Source organism: Nyctibius grandis, chromosome 8 (assembly GCF_013368605.1).
Source record: "Nyctibius grandis isolate bNycGra1 chromosome 8, bNycGra1.pri, whole genome shotgun sequence".
Taxonomy (NCBI): Eukaryota; Metazoa; Chordata; class Aves; order Nyctibiiformes; family Nyctibiidae; genus Nyctibius; species Nyctibius grandis.
Window position 1 is genome coordinate 30,372,131 of NC_090665.1, and position 19,360 is coordinate 30,391,490.

At 42.7% G+C, this 19,360-nt stretch overlaps 1 protein-coding gene across 1 annotated transcript; it reads right to left on the reverse strand.

The window, feature by feature from the left end:
- Window positions 1-9,470: 9,470 nt before the first annotated feature.
- On the reverse strand, window positions 9,471-16,782 carry HCCS (holocytochrome c synthase). Its single transcript, XM_068407042.1, has 7 exons — window positions 16,674-16,782; window positions 15,988-16,136; window positions 15,088-15,236; window positions 14,335-14,483; window positions 13,070-13,189; window positions 12,160-12,246; window positions 9,471-11,903 (listed from the first exon to the last, which is right to left on the reverse strand). The coding sequence occupies exons 2-7, from the start codon at window positions 16,100-16,102 to the stop codon at window positions 11,705-11,707; spliced, it is 819 nt and encodes a 272-aa protein (XP_068263143.1). The 5' UTR covers window positions 16,103-16,136; window positions 16,674-16,782; the 3' UTR covers window positions 9,471-11,704.
- Between the last annotated feature and the right edge of the window lie 2,578 nt (window positions 16,783-19,360).

Genomic DNA, 19,360 nt, shown 5'->3' on the forward strand with positions numbered 1-19,360 from the left:
CCGCGGCTGAAGGCGCGGGCCGGGGGTGGCGGCGGCTCCCCCTGCCGGCGACGGGGCCGGCAGGGGGAGCCGCCGCCACCCCCGGCCCGCGCCTCAGGGAGGGTGCGCGGCCGCTCGGTTCAGGCAGGCTCGGTGCCGAGCCGCCCGGCAAGCCCTCCGAGGCAGCGAGCAGCACGGGGCAGCACCGGAGGCGGTGGCGGGAACCTCTCTTCCCTCGGCGCGCAACAAAATGGCCGCCCGTCCTGCGCCCCCCGCCTTGTTCCTAGGTGTGCGGCTTTGCACGACAACCTCTGGCCCACAGAGAACCTGATCGTCCTCACGGTGTAGGCAATCAACTGACGCACAACCCCATGCACGCACAGAGGAAGCTTTAGTAGAATGTAAATCTGTGCTTCTTGTATTAAACTGTTGTGTCTTCATCATCCTGTTCACGGCCATCTGACTGAGGTCTTTACAGCCACTGATAGTCTAACTCCCAGGTACAATCACTCAAAAGAAACGCCATCTTCCATTATTACAAAATAGTTTTTAAAAGCAAGCGATGGGTGGTTTACTTTTTCAGGAAACTATATCATGCTATTTTTAATTTCCTAAGTTCTCTTGAAATAACAAGAAACATGAGAGTGCGGAGCTGGGAAGGGGGGAAATAACGTGAAGAGAAAGAAGACGGGAGCTGTCAGAAGTTCTGCCAGGCAGGAGCACACGCAGCTGTCAGAAGGTTTTGGTGGAAATTAGCCTTAAAAGTGCCTCATTCTATTATTAAGAACTTTCTTGCCGCTGGTATTTCCCCCTTCTCGTCATCCACTTTGCATATTCCATTTTACATGCTTAAATAAAAAAGTCAATGTAAATGTCTTTTAAATTAACACTATCACAAGACATTGAGGTCCCCATGAATAAGTTACCGCACTCTGACATTTGGAAGTCATCAAATGAGACAGTATAATGTCAGCTTGATATTTTTCACGCTATGAAAATATCAGCTTCATGTCAAAGATCTAAATTCCATCTTAATGTAATAAATTTTCTTGTATTCGCAGACTAGTGAAAATGCTAAATATTTAAATTTGAAATGAACTTCTACAGTTACAATCTGGCCTTCATATTCCATTATTATTAAACTGGAAGTCAAGATCTTATTTTCCCTCTTTTTTTTATGATTCCTTCAAACATTGCAGTGTTTGATAGAATAACATTAGCCATATTCATTAAATGGATGCTTTCCCATCAACACGTGGCAAATAAAGTTCAAAAAAAATCTTGCTTTTCAGAGTTAGCCTACATTAAACCAGCTCCAGCACCCTATCATAAATCAATATGCCACTGGCAATACCAGTATCTTCCACTCTGCCTGACAAGGCGAACAGAATGCAACCTTTCATACATAGGTAAGATTAATCTTCCCAGTGTTATTTGCAAAAGTAGTATCCTTTGCTTTCCACTCCCTAAAATTATGGCCACAACCAACCAGGTGTTGTGTTGACAACCACCAGTGATTATATATAAAACTGTGCGTTTAGACCCGTTTTCCCGACTGGCGAATAAGAGAGGAGTAGACAGACATTTGGAAAGAAACATCAATTTGGAACAACCATCTACATCTTTTTACCGTCCTTTCCATGCCAGCCACCCTGCCATCCCAGCTACAGCTGCAAGCGGTCCTAAAGGCATGTACTCTAGTAGGCATTAGACAACTAGGAAGACTCTAAAAACCACTGCAGCTGCCCATTCTGGCATCACAAGACAAATCCTAATGAGGAACCCATGACCACAGCTAAGTGTGATGACTAACCTATGCAACACAAACCACATCCATCCTTCGGCACTGCTGTAGGACTGCTGCAGTTCCTGTATTTTCTGCTACAAGAATGTTGACAGCTCTAACGCAGCCAGAATGGTACTTACCAGCTCAAACTGGTCTTAACTGAGTTAAATCACACTGATTTTTCAGATACTCAAGAAAGAAGCCATCATTTCTGTAGTAACAACTGTTAAGTGTTATCGCAATGGTAGAAGTTTTCCCAAGAGTGGCTTGTACAAAAATAGTTGAGAGGAAGCAACATGAAAACCTGTAAAAATCACTCCAAAGGAGCTAAAAGGCAAAAGCTGAAAGAAAACAGGAGAAGCAACCCCTGTAACTGTGAAAAATTGTGATAAAACATGGAGATGTTTTTCCTCAGTATTCTCAAGTACAGCTAGTAGAAAAGTTTTCATCATTTTTTTTTTGGCCCAAAGCATGTCTTTTTTAAAGTTGAAATAAATTCATTTAACAAGAAATTTACATTTCAAAGTAAAACTGCCAAAATTTGCATGGTCTGTTCTAAGGTTAAATTCAACATTTTCATGAGGTTTTGCTCTTTGGTTTTTGGAAAGAAGCTAAAGATTTCTCATTGATATACAAAAAAAAAGCTTTCTCTAATTTGAGGGGAAAAAAATCAGAGGAAAAAATCTTTTCTGTTAGTTTTCCTTTTATGTATTTTAGAAGCAAGTTTTTCAAGGATTTGTGGTCTAGCAGTGCTTTTTAAAGACACTTGCATTTATCCTCCATGCATTAAACTGCTCTAAGTCAATTCCCTAAGACACTTAATCTTTTGGCAGATGGAAGCTCATTTTGGAAGTCTACTAATGATCAATTAAAGCATTAGCTATCTCTATAGAGAGGAGGTTTATGGGGTCAGAGTCTTCAGAAGCTGGAGGCAAGAGCAGCAGCATGTTAGAAAAATAGCTAAAACTTTCTGTAGTTACCACAAAATTGGCAAAACATTGGAAAACAAAAATCATGACTTCGTCTTTAATGGGGTTTTTTTTGGCCATAATATGTTGAAAACAAATGTGATGGTTTCTATTTTATAAGAGAGGCCACGGTCCAAACTGAACGACAGCAAAAGGAACTATCTGTTCTTTTAAATTTTTTTAATGATACCTAATAACAATGCCAATACTTCCAATAAATTTACATTATCCTTTGAAAATTGGACTCATTCAGACTCCAGTCAAAAATATGTACCCATGCTGCAAATATGCAGACATGTCTTGTGAGTAGCCGCCACTGGAATCAGTGCTTCACCAGTAAATAATGCACCATTTCACACATCCTCAAGGCCACACCTGTAGGTTTGGAGTCAAGACTAGTACTCTGCCCACAAGCTTCTATACAACTTGACGTACAAGTAGTAAGACCAAATACATGCAACTGTCACATTCATAAAAGAATTTAAGATTCTTTCTCTAGGAGTTTGGCAAGCCATTTTTTCTTGAAGAAGATGCACATAAAAGTGATTAACTATCCAATGCAAACTAAAAAGGATGCTTTTTACAAAATGACATATCTAGTATGGCCATAGGTGCCTGTTATTATTAACATTGCCGAGAGAATCAATACTTATTTGATTCACTGCATATAGATCTTTGCCTGCAATTTATCTGGTACAAAGTAAGATAGAATAATAAATAGAACACATTTTCTTTTGGTGAGAGTAAAAATGCATGAAGTTGCCTACTGAAAACTTGTAGAAAACTAGCAATGCTGTGTATTTCTAAAAAAAACATATGTAAAGATACTTGCGGGTAGGGAAGGGTGTGACACTGAAGACATAAGCACAGCTAGCATTATGAGTAGTATCTTCTATCCTCAAAATAAGTTCAGCTTCCACATCAAGTGCATCTGCTTGTGGAACCTTACTACGATTTTCCTCCAGGTGTAAGCAAAGGGAGACAAAGGATTAAAGTGTCATTTAATTTAGTAAATGTTGGGGACAGATCTTTTAACAAGTAAAGGAGTGGTGTTTTTGAAAGGGACATTTCTACCCTCTTTATAGAATATATAATATAATGTTATATATAACATATATATCATTGTGTCTATATAATGTTACACAACATTAGTAAGAATCCAACAATTAGGCAGTGCTCCTTAGTTTACCAATTCCCTTTATTTTTAGCTGCTGAGCTACAGCAACCTTAGATCTGTGCCTCCATCTTTTGAACTTCAGCATGTTAGCTATTGTTTCCCCACACTTTGACACAAGAGTTGAACAGCAAAATGGGAGTGCATAAGATGACAGACTAGTTACGATCATTTTCAGAGCACCAAGAGATCCTTTGCCGCTCTCACACCTTTTGGAGGCAGAACAATATTCACCATCATATTTTAGACTTTAAATCATTATTTACAGAGCACATTAAAGTCCTGATAGTAAATACATTATGTAAACATTAGACAGCATTGTCCCATTTCACACTAAACTAGCATGCCTCTTTCCCATCAGAATTCAAAAATTGCGATCCAGAACACTTCGCTTTGGTGGTAAAAAACAGCAATAATCAACAACAGAGACAAATACCTTCTTACCAGCAACAGAGTCTCCTCCTTCTACAGCAAAGTACAGCAGAAATTCTAGGGCTTAGCTGAAATATCCTGAAAGAGGTTGAAGCTGGGACCATTGGCATAATATGAAAGGGAAAAGCAAAGTTGTTTCTAGGGGAGAGGGCAATAAATAAATAAACAAAGGGTGACAGAAGAGCTACAGCTCCCCTTTCCAAACTACCTGCCAGTACAACACAAGGGCAAAATGTCGTAGGCTGACTCACCATAGCCAGTAGCTCCAGGCATCCCGGGCGTATAGCTACCTCCTCCACAAGGAAGAAGAGAAGAGTTTTAGTGGTTGGAGACTCCTTCCTAAAGGGATCTGATGGCCCAATATGCAGAGCTGACCCCCATCACAGGGAGGTCTGCAGCCTGCCTGGAGCCCGAATCAGGGATATCACCAGGAAACTCCCCAACCTGGTGAAGGCCACAGACTACTACCCCCTGCTGATCTTCCAGACAGGTGGGGAAGAAGCTGCATCCCATAGTCTGAGGGGGATGAAGAAAGACTACAAGGCCCTAGGACGGTTGGTGAAAGAGTCTGGGGCACAAGTTGTTTTCTCCTCCCTCCTTCCATTTTCAGGTGATGACGTGGGATGGAATAGTAGGATTCTCTCTATTAACGCCTGGCTACGAGACTGGTGCTACAGGCAGGGCTTTGGGTTCTTTGATAATGGCTGGTTTTATAAGACAACAGGCGTGACAGTGATACATGGGAAAGGTTTATGTCGTAGGGGCAAAAGGGTTCTGGGACAGGAATTAGCAGGGCTCATTCGGAGAGCTTTAAACTAGATTCGAAGGGGGATGGGGTAGTAGCTGGGCTTGCACCACTGGGGCAACGCTCTAGTGTTGAGGTAGACCAGGAGGCCTCCCATCCCCCTGGGGTGAAATCGGTGTGCCCAGCTCGCTCCCTGAAATGCCTGTACACCAATGCACGCAGCATGGGGAATAAACAGGAGGAGTTAGAAATCCGTGTTCGGTCGGGGGGCTATGATCTAGTGGCAATCACAGAGACTTGGTGGGACGCCTTGCATGACTGGAATGTGGTCATGGATGGCTATGTCCTGTTCAGGAAAGACAGGCCGCTAAGGAGAGGTGGTGGAGTTGCTCTTTATGTGAGTGAGCAGCTAGAATGTATTGAGTTCTGTCCAGGGGCGGATCAGGAGCGAGTTGAGAGTTTGTGGGTGCGAATTAAGGGGCAGGCTGGCAGGGGTGATACTGTTGTGGGTGTCTATTACAGACCACCGGATCAGGATGAGGAGGGTGATGAGGCCTTCTACAGGCAGCTGAGAGCAGTCTCGCAATTACAGGGCCTGGTTGTTGTGGGGGATTTCAACTACCCTGATATTTGCTGGGAGGCCTACTCAGCCAGCCATCCCCAGTCCAGGAGGTTCCTCCAGTGCGTTGATGATAACTTTCTGATGCAAATGGTGGATGAGCCAACTAGGAGAGGAGCGCTGCTGGATCTTATCCTCACTAACAAGGAGGGTCTGGTTGAAGAGGTGAAGGTTGAGGGCAGCCTTGGTTGTAGTGACCATGAGATGGTAGAGTTCAGGATCTCATGTGGCAGGAACAGAATAGCTAGCAGAATCACAACCCTGGACTTCAGGAGGGCCAACTTTGGCCTTTTCAAGCAATTGCTAGGGGAAATCCCATGGGACAGGGTACTAGAAGGTAAGGGGGCCCAAGATAGTTGGTTAGCATTCAAGGACTGCTTCTTCCGAGCTCAAGATCAGAGCATCCCAGCAGGTAGGAAGTCAAGGAAGGGTACCAGGAGACCTGCATGGTTAAACAGGGAACTGCTGGGCAAACTCAAGTGGAAGAAGAGGGTGTACAGATCGTGGAAGGAGGGGCTGGCCACTTGGGAGGAATATAAGTCTGTTGTCAGAGGATGTAGGGAGGCAACTAGGAAAGCTAAGGCCTCCTTGGAATTAAACCTTGCAAGAGAGGTCAAGGACAACAGAAAGGGCTTCTTCAAATACATTGCAGGTAAAGCCAACACTAGAGGCAATGTAGGCCCACTGATGAATGAGGTGGGGGTCCTGGAGACAGAGGATAAAAAGAAGGCGGAGTTACTGAATGCCTTCTTTGCCTCTGTCTATACTGCTGGAGGCTGTCCTGAGGAGCCCCGGACCCCTGAGGCCTCAGAAGAAGTCAGGATAGAGGAGGAATCTGTCTTGGTTGATGAGGGCTGGGTCAGGGACCAATTAAGCAACCTGGACATCCATAAATCCACGGGCCCTGATGGGATGCACCCGCGGGTGCTGAGGGAGCTGGCGGAAGTCATTGCTAGGCCACTCTCCATCATCTTTGCTAAGTCGTGGGCAACGGGAGAGGTGCCTGAGGACTGGAGGAAAGCGAATGTCACTCCAGTCTTCAAAAAGGGCAAGAAGGAGGACCCGGGTAACTATAGACCGGTCAGCCTCACCTCCATCCCCGGAAAGGTGATGGAACAACTTGTTCTTGGTGCTGTCTCTAGGCACATCAAGGAGAGGGGGATCATTAGGGGCACTCAGCATGGCTTCACCAACGGGAAGTCATGCTCAACCAACTTGATAGCCTTTTATGAGGATGTTACCCGGTGGATAGATGATGGTAAAGCTGTGGATGTGGTCTATCTCGATTTCAGTAAAGCGTTTGACACAGTCTCCCACAGCATCCTCGCAGCTAAACTGGGGAAGTGTGGTCTGGATGATCGGGTAGTGAGGTGGATTGTGAACTGGCTGAAGGAAAGAAGCCAGAGAGTGGTGGTCAATGGGACAGAGTCCAGTTGGAGGTCTGTGTCTAGCGGAGTCCCGCAAGGGTCGGTTCTGGGACCAGTTCTATTCAATATATTCATTAATGACTTGGATGAGGGATTAGAGTGCACTGTCAGCAAGTTCGCTGATGACACAAAACTGGAAGGAGTGGCTGACACACCAGAAGGCTGCGCAGCCATTCAGAGAGACCTGGACAGGCTGGAGAGTTGGGCAGGGAGAAATTTAATGAAATGTAACAAGGGCAAGTGTAGAGTCCTGCATCTGGGCAAGAACAACCCCATGTACCAGTACAAGTTGGGGGCAGAGCTGTTGGAGACCAGCATAGGGGAAAGGGACCTGGGGGTCCTAGTGGACAACAGGATGACCATGAGCCAGCAGTGTGCCCTTGTGGCCAAGAAGGCCAATGGCATCCTGGGGTGTATTAGAAGGGGTGTGGTCAGCAGGTCGAGAGAGGTTCTCCTCCCCCTCTACTCTGCCCTGGTGAGGCCGCATCTGGAATATTGTGTCCAGTTCTGGGCCCCTCAGTTCAAGAAGGTCAGGGAACTGCCAGAGAGAGTCCAGCGCAGAGCCACGAAGATGATTAAGGGAGTAGAACATCTCCCTTATGAGGAGAGGCTGAGGGAGCTGGGTCTCTTTAGCTTGGAGAAGAGGAGACTGAGGGGTGGCCTCATTAATGTTTATAAATATGTAAAGGGCAAGTGTCAAGAGGATGGAGCCAGGCTCTTCTCAGTGACATCCCTTGACAGGACAAGGGGCAATGGGTGCAAGCTGGAACACAGGAGGTTCCACTTAAATATGAGGAAAAACTTCTTTACAGTGAGGGTGACTGAACACTGGAACAGGCTGCCCAGAGAGGTTGTGGAGTCTCCTTCTCTGGAGACATTCAAAACCCGCCTGGACGCGTTCCTGTGTGATATGGTCTAGGCAATCCTGCCCCGGCAGGGGGATTGGACTAGATGATCTTTCGAGGTCCCTTCCAATCCCTAACATTCTGTGATTCTGTGATTCTGTGAAGGACAAGCCTGTGAATTACTCCCTAATTGCAGGGCACTCATGTTGCCCAGATACTGACAGGACATAGCGCAGAAGAGCAGACAGCTGGGCCAACATTAGAGCAGGGAGGGTGTTGTAGGCACAGCAACCACGTGTTTGGTGCCCCTCTAGAGCGGCAGCATGCTGCCCAGCACCGTAACAGCAGGACAGTCACTGGCTGCCTGAAGCGATGCAATGGCAAGAGGCCAAACCAGATGCTTTAATGCAGAATGGTCTCCTGCTCCATGTAATAAAGATCAGTACCACTCTTGACTACATATGTATGACCCAAGACCTGATTACGGTTGGAGTGGTATGCCAGAGTCCTTTTCCATCAGTCAGTCACAGAGATTGCAGCTTCTGAGCACTGCAATATCCTTGAAGAAAGCATCTTCAGTTGCAGACCAGGAGAGCTCTCCTAACTTGTTTTAACTGCAAGAGTCAAACACAACAGGTCAAGCAGGCCTTCAACACAGTAAAGCAGAACATAGGTGAACTTTAGATACCTAAATACACAACTGATTTTAAAAGCGGTCCTGCTTTAGTGGCAGTGTCCACATTTTCCCTTTGCATGTGCAAAGGTTAACCTGGTTTGAGATGCTGGGTTCCGAACTTCTGTTTCAGCCTGACTGGGACTGGGAACCTGATGCTGCTGCAGAATTCCCCGAAAGGGCCTGATCAGGACACTTCTTCACTTTTTTGAGTTTCATGAACTCTCCATACTTTTCTATATTTACAAAGAAAGGACATAAATGTATTTATTTATGCATACACAGACACATACTACCTTTAATCTAGCCTAAACAATAGTTTTACAGTTAAAACATCCTTCTGAAGGGTAAAAAATATCATTTTAAATCATTTTCAAGTTTACATTAGAATTCTAACCACTCTGACACCCATCTTCTGAGAAATAGTGAACAGCCAAGATCATGCATAAAGTAACCCAGACCTAAAAGAGAAAACTCCGTGTTTACTTCCTTAAGTCTTACTGCTTGTAGAAATTATTTTCATTTATACTTCAAGGATTATTTAAAAAAAAAAAAAAAATTCCTTGCATTCCTCTCTTCAGAATTCAGCCACACTCAGGATGAGTATCTTTGTTATCATGTGCTTTTATTCTGAGAGCTGCTGGTTTGGTTGGCAAACACTTGAATTTAGTTCTTGGGTTTTGGTTCTGTATTCACCTGAATAAATAGTAGTACATATTCAAATATGTGATTAATTGTAACAGACTACAATCTCATATGACACATGCAAGAGCTCATCTTGATAATTCTTACAGCTAAAAATATGATCTCCAAATACCAAAGTTAAGAAAACTATATTTATTTGATTCTCCTTTTTGTCTGATGACAAAGTAGTACATTTCATTAGCAGTAGCACAGAAAAGAACAATTTTGAATCTATGTGAGATGGAACAGAAGACGGTAAAGGCATGAAGCGGCATGTGACACCTTTCACCAGATTTAGCAGCAATTACAATTTCCGTAACGCACTCAACATCACACTTCCAAAATCAACAAAGCAAACTCGTTATTTTGCAGCTTCTGCAGCACTCCCTACATTGGTGTACCTTTTCCATGTTTAGTTGTGAGAAATACAGAATTCTGCGTATATCAGGTTACCAAATATATGCATAAACCAACCAACCAAAAAAACCCACCCCAAAAAGCAATAAGCCTCAGTCTTCACTGTTAGAACAGAGAGGAGCAGCTCTTTCATTATCAGCTATGCTTCATACAAGCTCACACATTTCTCATATTTCATATATACACTGGGTACTCTAGATAGAGATTTTTTTTTTGCCCCAAACTATTTTTCATTTATATATATATGAATCACTAAAAACATGAAAAAGGAGTGAGGAAAGCAGATAAGGGTAAGAGCATGGTTTTCTCTTAGGATTCGGGACTTCTGGGTAATATTTATTTCTACCATGAAGAACAGTTGTCTCTGAAGTGGGAACCGTTCATTTCCATTAGTACCTTAAAGTATGGAAGCTTCCCTGAATATTTTTTTCCTAAATGGGAAGTTACTTGACTGAAACATTGAGGAGCTTTCTCCTCTGAGGAAAAAAAAACCAACAAAACTTCCAATGTCAGTTAAAAATAACCACTTCCAGAAAATGAATGTACAGCTGGTTCCCCTAATGTTGTGAAGCTTCCTGAATGAAGCTTCTCCAATTTGAGAAGCTACAATGTGGTACTCTCTTATTCCTTCCATTCCCAAGTGTTCTGCATGGAGGACTCATTCTCAAGAGCAATATATGCTGAAAGGGAGGAATAATTTAAATTTTGGGGTATGTGGCACCTGAAATTTACCAAGCCATGTAAATTTAAAGCTATTACAGTGGAAGACTTAAAAAAAAAAAAAAGTGAGTTTCCCTTATTAAGCACAAACATTAATCAAATCTTTAAAGCCACAAAGCATTAACATGTATCACTCTTAGAAAACACTCAAATCAACCTTATTTCTTGGAACTTTTGATACCCTTTTAGCCAAGTTATATACAGATCTGTAATATGCCTCACTATAAGCACTATGCAGAAACGTGTATGACTGTGTAGTCATACACCCTTGTGCGATTTCATATTGTATAAAAAACCATGCTATGGTACAGCTGATGAAGCCAAGATGCAAAATACAGATGCACTGCATGACAATTTCTTTAAATAAGGCTTAATTCTGTCCTGAATGCGTTACATAAGACACACATTAAAGACATGAAAATACTAAAAGAATACAGTTTTCTTACATCATAAAACAAACATTTTAAATACTCAAATAAATAGCCATTAAATATCAAGTTTATCTCCTTTTAGAAATGTTGTTTTAAAAGTAACTGACACTCATTTTCTGCTTCTAACAGGTGTTCTGTTCAAAGATAAACTGCAGATTAAGGCATGAATATATTCCCCTTATTTTCAACTTAACATACCTTTAAAAATACTCATACTATACTATACTTCCTTTAACAGAATAAACTTGACTAACTCTTCTGAGGAAGCATGTATTTGAACAGGTAAAGTGCCCATGTGAAAACAAATATATGGTTTTATATAGTTAATAAAACATGCAGTTTGAAACAGTCCAGATCTTGTACCCTTTATTCATCATCTAAGTATCCAAACACTGTAACTATGTGAAATCATTTATGAAATTTCTAGTTTTCACTATTTAAGTAATACTCAAAACTGCAGTCAGAATCAGAAACCTAATGGATTTGGTGCAGCTCTGGAGCCACAAAATGAAAAGGCAGCAAGCTTACGCAGACTCCGTGACAAAATAAGAAAAGATTTCCCAGCTCTTAAGAAAATTAAGATACGTGTTTTTGCTACTATAACTTTATTATTTAATTCAAAACACCATAAAGCATCGGTGTACTTAACATTGTATTTCCCCATCCTCCCTTCCCACCCACAAAGAACAGTGGTGATGATGAAAATAATGACACTTGCAGTGAACTTCTATTTCAAGTCCTAGTATTCCCTTATCCTTAGTCTAGGAGGAAAGTGGTTTACTTTTCGACTACACACCACAGAAGTTATGAAGTCCACCGCCACCAAGCTACCTTCATTCTGTCCCACACTGCCGAGAGAGAGTCAAAAGCAGGGCGAACATCCAGGATAGTGAACTGGTAGTTCTTATCTACTGCTCCACCATCATAGTAATCAATAACGTATCGCACTTCTTTTCCACATCGGTCAACAATCCAATCATGTCTGTCAAAGGGAAGTTCATATCTGTAAAGACAGATAATAGACCACGTAGATATTTTAATGGATATTATGAACCTGGGAGAGGGAGTGGAAGTCCTATTTAAGAAGATTTATTTATCCAGATACTGGCATAAGATCCCCACTAGTACTTCTATCTTCTGGTAATTATAACTTGCAATTCCAGTTCTGAAACATGTTTAAATTAATTCTACACCATGTTTTCAGACACATCTCCCTACCCTCCCACCTCACTGGAAGACCTTCTTTCCTGCCCACGTACCCCATCCATGAGCGTATTCTGGCTCTTGGTGAGTACTCCTTTGCTTTGCCTCCAAACCGCATCAGTGATGGTCCACATGGACATTCCCTGTGCACACAATTAAAAAAGAAAGAAGTTTTTACCTTTTAAAACAGTCTTATTTTAAGTGTTTAAACCACTATGGTAATTTGTTTTAGGAACAGAAAATACGAACAGGAGAAAGAGTAACAGTAAAAAATTAATTACAAGTGATCTAAACCAGCTTTTTTTTTAAAGGTTTGAAAAGTCCCCCAGTTTCTGACAGCACTTACTGCTGGTATGATAAAGTACCTTTGATAGGCTCCACACCACTGTTCTAACTTATCAACAGAGCAGTTCTCAGCAAATCTAATCCACAGATTTCACGGATTAAAGAACAGAAAACCATTAAAGAACAGAAAACTGTAATCAAAACTACTGTGTAACAAAGGTCATGGAATTTCAGAGAAAAATTTCTACATACAGAATGCTTAACTAGCCTGTCCCTTCTAGGAACAGGGACTATACTGACCTAAAAAGTGACAGTTTGTTTTACACCAGTCACTTTTAATCTAAGTTTACATCTTGTATCTTTTTCATAACAGAAAGATTTCAATTAAATAATTCCCAAATAGATACACTAAGAAGCTAATTTCTCCAAATCCACATTATACACACACCACCAAAATGCTCATCAGTTTTATCAATATAGTAATTATTCAGTTCTAGTTAAACTCTTCTGTATAATCTTCCTCCATATGAATCAAAATGTAGGATCCTACAAGACCATAACTTTTGGGACGTATCAGCACCAGAGTATTTCTGCAAAACCTAAAGAGACATTCTACTTTCAAAGAATTACAAGAGCAAGAGCCAAACCAAAGGATTTGCTTTTCACTTCATATGTACATACACAGCATGAAGAGCTTCCCACTTCAAAATCTCCTTCCAAGCTTGTTCATTATTTTGATTGTGAATCTTAATGATGTTGGTCATGTCTTCACTTGTTATGTCATCATCCTTCCACCTCCACCTAAAAAAAAAGAATTTGAAAACAGTTTACAAGCATTATACTCCACCTTCCTCAGTTTACCTGATGGGCTTCTGAATCAAGAGATTTAAGGTTTTATGCAAAGACACAAAGCAAGTACAGAAACTTCTGGCTCATCTGCTTAAGCATCTTGAAAACCAGTTAATTTTCTGTGTAAAAGTGTAGTTATCAAAGTTGTCATCACAGAGATCTACAAATTTTAGTCAGCTATATTAACAGCTTAACTGGATCAGAAACTCATCAGAGTGTGCAAACATCAGCACATCCACACTAGTCACAAAAATGCTCAGGAAAAATCCCACTCGCATTCCTAATGCACAGGAGCCCTGTATTCAATACATTTTGTGTACACTTAGAAATGCCTTTCATCTCCCTGGCCCTGCACTATGACTATGTGCGTGCTTCCTTTACAACAGGTGTAACTAACATTGAACACGTTTAAGTGTTTACAGGATCAGAACTTGTGTTTAATATAGACTGCTTATGACATATGTCTTAAGAACAGTATTAATATGTAGAACAAAGAATTATTGTTGTTTTAATAGTAACCACCTTTAAATTAGATCTGTTTGAGAATGACTAACAAGTAATTACCAAAGAATAAAGAAACAGCAGCACAGAAGGTTCTTTAGGCCACAGGAGACATTTATCATTCAGTTAGATCTTGCCTACACTGAATTTTTGTCAAGACTTAAAACACCTACTTGTCAAACAGTTTTCATATTTTCAGCAGTTTTGCTAAGTCAAGTTGGATGTTCTCACAATCGCAGAACTTTTATTATCAGTTTATAGGATTAGCATGAAGCCAACTGAGTTTGAAAGCTGGAAATCATGCAAAGTTAGTCTATGCCTATGCACTAACTTTTAAGAAAATTCTCTGAGCTAGTGGCAGTTGCCTCACATTCCCTACCATCTTGCTGATCACTAAAGGAGACACAGCCTTTGAGACCAGCTCACCCTTTAAAATAAAGCTGTTTATAAAAATACTACTTTTTAAAAGAGCTAGTTAATTATTTGCTGCTTAGAGTCCACAAACTCTTAAATAATATCAATGAATAATAACTAATGATATTACTTCACGAATTTCAGACTCACAGACTCCATCTGATAATTAACAGCGTATTTACCCTTTTCTTAGCATAGCATTCCAGAACATTTGCTCTGAAGGGTAGACCCACTTCTTGTCAGAATGTGCCCTAGGAATGGAAGATTCTTCTCTAACAGTTGACAACGGAAATGGTTGATCTGGGGATGGCTGCTGATTAGGAGGAGGCATCTACAAAACAAGGAGAGTCAACAACAAACTAGAGTAGGAATTATTTTTATGTTACAGTGTTTGAGAAAAATCAAAGCGTAATTAATCAGCTGCTACAACGATCAAGAAGTTCAACTGTTTTAAGTCCACTAAAATTATCTTTTTGGCAGTAAAACTCTTGTACAACTTTGTCATCTGAAGATCAACACCCCTTTTGCCTGAACTTCAACTTTCAAAACACCAGTGTAAATCAGAGGAAACCTTGGAGAGCTCTGAACCAGCACTTACCCATACCACTATTACATAGAACCTAGAAACCACTAATGTAGCATAAAAACCTACGTGTAACTAAGAAATAGAAATAGGCAGCAAAGGGTATTTACAAACTGAAAAACACCTTTTACCAAAAAGATGTAAATTTGAAGAAGAGAATGTTAAATAAGATGTAATGTGGTTTTATACAAATATTTGCACACAAAATGAGAAAAAAGAGTGTTAAAAAATAAAAAAAAATAATGTTAATTACCAGAGTTTCCACCTTAGACAGTATCCCTATTTACCTTTTGGGGATAGTATTTAAGAAGAAACAAGATTGAAGAAAACACCCAAACTAAGCCAAAGTTACCATATTGCTAGGATCTATGTCATCTTTCACTTGAGATGTACCAGACTTCACCGGACATGCTACAAATTCATACGCTCTTTCCTGATGTGCAGGAACGTTGTCTGTGTTCTCACTTCTATGATCAGGAGTCTTCATGTGCATTGGACAACCTGAAATACAGGAAAAAATAGTATATATTTTGCTACAAAATGATGACCCTAAGACATGGCAGAAAATGCGAAACAGTTCATTGAATGAACAGTTCATGTAGATACAAACTGGTATTTTGCTTTTTCTTCTGAGCTTTACAACACTTTTAACTATTCTCTTACCTGCCTATTTTAGGACCCAGCACCATGGTAAGATCAAAAATTCTATGTAGTCCTTGAATGCTCATTCCCCACCCCACGCTGGCCCCTATACTGAGCTGTTTGTAGCTAAGATTTCCACAGCAATGTTAATCCAACATGTGTTGATTGTGTCAACGGAAGAGCTGATGTCCTCCTTCTCCAGACATTCATCTTATCCCACCCTTCTGCCGCCTTTTTCCAGATGCATGTTCTCTAGCAACAACCACCTGCTCCCAGTTACCATCTTTGTAGGGGGCCCCACGCCTCCCTGACCCTTTGTGGGTGTACCACTCGATGGGAATACATCTGCAGGACCCCTGTGAAACGTGACAACTGGGAGCAACCCACAGGTTCTACAGCAAACACCTGCTGTCTCTACAGACAAAGCAGCTTGCATGGTGTTCTGGTGAACACCTGATCTCTTTTCACGTAAAGTCACTTGAGAGCTATTTGCTAAAGGAAAAATTCACACTTTTATTTGTAGAACCCTTTTTCTTTCTTTTTCCCAAATATTTGTCAATTTCTTTTCCATATAAAGATTTTATTTCGTTTAAGTTTCAAGAATAATTACCGCTCGTTTTTTCCTGATGCATAGGACATTCTGAAGGTGGAGACACCGTCTGATGCGGCTTGGATGCATTCGGCGACTGACCTGCAGCAGCCGGGGAGGACGCAGACAAACCCATGGCCTCCGCACCCGGGTCCTTTTAGATCAAGTTTCTAAAGATAATAAAAAGGCAAACATCCGTAATACAAAACTACGCTGGCGAATACGCTGTGTTGCGGGGTCACAAACAAAAAAATTAAATAAAACATCGGTTTAAGTAATAAACATCCTGCCTAAATAAGAACCTACAGCCCGAGCGTCTACCAGGACTGACACGGAACGAGCTCGCGTGGGCGAGGCGCTCCCCGAGGGTACACCCGCACTGCCCGCCCCCACCGGCTCCTCACGCCCACGGGCGGCGGGGCCCTACCGTACCCCGCACCCCGCCGCAGACCCGCACAGGGCAGCGACACCCCCCCACACCACCCCGCCCGCGGGAAGCGCCTCACGTTACGCCGCGCGAGAGACCGCCGCACTGTTACACACACCGTGACCGGCGGCGGCCGCGGGCAAGGTCAGGCCCGCCCCCCGTGCCCAGCCGGCCCGGCCCGGCCCGGCCCAGCGGTGTGCGCCCTCCCTCAGCTCCCGCCTCCCACCGCCGCGCAGCGCGTCTGCGAGAGCCGCTGCCTCCTCCTTCGCCTCCTCCTCACCTCAGCCCGGCCCGCGGCCGGCCCCAAGCAGAGCACAGCACAGCTCCACGCGCCCCGCCTCGCGAGAACGCGGCGCCGCTGGCCCGCTCCGCGCCTGCGCCACCCGCCGGGGCCCCGCCCACCGCCGCCGGTAGGGGCGGGACAGGGCTGCGGCAGCCCGGCCCCCGCGGCCCCGCCCCGGCGGGCCTGGCCCCGGGCTGAGGGCGGGCGGCGGCGCTGCTGCGGGGCGGGGGGCGCTCCCGGCCGAGGGGCCGCGGTGCTGCCTGCGGGCGGCGGCGTTCACCGGCCGCTGGCAAAGGAGGGCTGCTGGGACCGGCCGCTGCCCGCTCCGGGGCAGGGCGCTGCCGGCGGGGATGCAGCGCCTGCCGCGTACGGCCAACGGCTCCCCGAGCGGGCAGAGGGCGCGGGGGCCTGCGGGGCACCTGTAAGAGCACAAACGTTGCTTCAACATTCGCCAGCAGAGGTGAACGTTGCGCCCTGAGGCTCACGTTTAACCGCCGCACAGACGCTGTGGTTGCGTTTGTGAAATCATTATCCCTTACAACTGCAAATATTTTTTCTTTAAAAAGTACAGAATAAATACTGAATGTACGAGCAGCATGAATCAATATTGTAAAGGTGTATCCTTTCTAGAATTAAACTTAGGGAGATACTAAGGTTCCTTAAGATGGTTTTTAAACATCAACTAGTCAAGGCAAGTATCACAGCTCTTTAAGATTCACTAAGAATAGTGCCTTATTTCAGTGCCAGAAGATGAGGTTTAACTATATGGGTGAAATACTGTGCCTAACTGCAGTTTGCTGATTTAGAAAACTGAGCAAGGAAGACTGCTTTCATCCCATCCCTTTTTGACTAACAGATCCAGCTGTGCAGTAACAGCTGGAACAGCGAGTACAAACCTTGCCAGGACTATTTGAATGTTCATCCCACAACGTGGACTCTCACACTAGGCTCTCAAGTGCAAAAGGCAGGTGGGGAGACACAAGACAAACATCCATTATAAATACATAACAATTAGAACTGATCAAAAAACATAAATTTTTTTGAAACTTCCTATTTCATTGGAGCAATTAAAAATAAAATTAAAGGAGGAAGGAATTTAAGCTTCAAGTGGCCCAGCTATTACATTAACTTGGGATGAAGAAAATCCAAATCCAAATCTGGAAGAGGGGTCTCTTCCACCCTGTGTATGTACTTTGGGGTAAAGAAAGGAGTGATTCTCTCCCATTTCTTTTGAAAAAGATCAGAAAGATTAATAAAGACAAATTCTAAACCACACTGAAGCAGTTCTAGCAAGCACTATTTCAAATTATATAAGTATGTGAATTAAAAAACTTCTTTCATACATCCCTCTCAAGAGTGCTATTAAGAACATGGTCACCTACCATCTTTCAAAACAGGATCTTTCTTATTAACAAGGACCTTGCCATTCAGTGTGAACATGAAATAAAACCAGATATATAAAGCAGTATCAAATATCCATCCTTTCACTCATTTTTGCCCTTTTATGGTCTTTATTATGTAAAAGGAAATTGTCTCCTACCCTTTCTGCAGGCAGGAATTATTGGCACAGCATATTGAGAACCTGGAGTTAGTAAGCAGCACCATGTTGGTAACTGAATCTCTATTATATGCCTTAGAAAAACATCACAATTGCCTCCATAGTTGCCCAAGTTTTAGGCATATTTGGCTTTGCTGAAATCTTTCAGACTGCATTCACAGTAACAGCTGTGGAAGCAGCACTAAACAAGATACAACTATTTTAGTCTTCACTTGCTGCACTTGACAACACACTAATAATAAGAGCCTCCTGTAGGCCAGCTGACATCTCTGCTTCCAAATATTTCAAGTCAGTGGCAGAATGATTCCAAGGTAAAACCCGTTTTCTCTCCCTGATGTTCTCAAATGGGGAATTTGTACTACATCCTCCTCTCAAAGTACATTACGCTGTTGATGTCAGTACGCTGTCTCCCTGCTTTCCACCATCACACTCCACCAGAAGCAACAATTGCGCTACTTATTAGTCATTGTATAGATAGTAGTTTTCACCCTTTATAAGATAAGCCAGGGAGAAAATACTTTTTCCTCAATGTGAAGCATTATAAAGAACACCAAGGTCACCATCTCAACGAAGCACAAAATCTACCTTTGGGGATATTACACTGTGAACTCCAGAAAAGCAGAGCAAAATATGATAACTCACAACAGCAGTCCACCATCTAAAAAAATGACAGATATCCACTGTGGAGATTAAATAAAATTTTTTTTAAAACCCTAATGCAGAATTATCACACCAATACAAGTACAGAAAACAAAGTTTTCAGCAAGAATACAGAGTAATCAAAAAAAAATTGGGGAGAAAATAGAGAGCAACTTTACACTAGAACATGACAAAGAAGTGGATATACAAAATACTTCCTATATCCTACATCTTAGGGAGAGGTATGTTCCTCACACTTTAAGCGAGATTTGTTGAATTTGTCAGGTTCAGAATGGCTCACTGAAAGGCATCCCTTGTTCCCAGCCATGCTTAGCCCTTCCTTTCCACCATTCAGTGTTAAAAGCTGCTCAGTGCCAATCCGAAAGCCTCCCACCAAGCCCCCATTGTCCTTCCTCAAGCAGTTGGAAATCTGACCTATATAGCATCTGACCCTAAATAACATTTCCAGACATTCCCAGACACTTCC

Coding starts and splice junctions, on each gene's coding strand:
- HCCS (XM_068407042.1), bottom strand. CDS start 16,102: ATGGGTTTGTCTGCGTCCTCCCCGGCTGCTGCAGGTCAGTCGCCGAAT. Junction 15,237..15,987: donor GCATCAGGAAAAAACGAGCG/GTAATTATTCTT, acceptor CCTGTATTTCAG/GTTGTCCAATGCACATGAAG. Junction 14,484..15,087: donor ACATAGATCCTAGCAATATG/GTAACTTTGGCT, acceptor CTTGTTTTGTAG/ATGCCTCCTCCTAATCAGCA.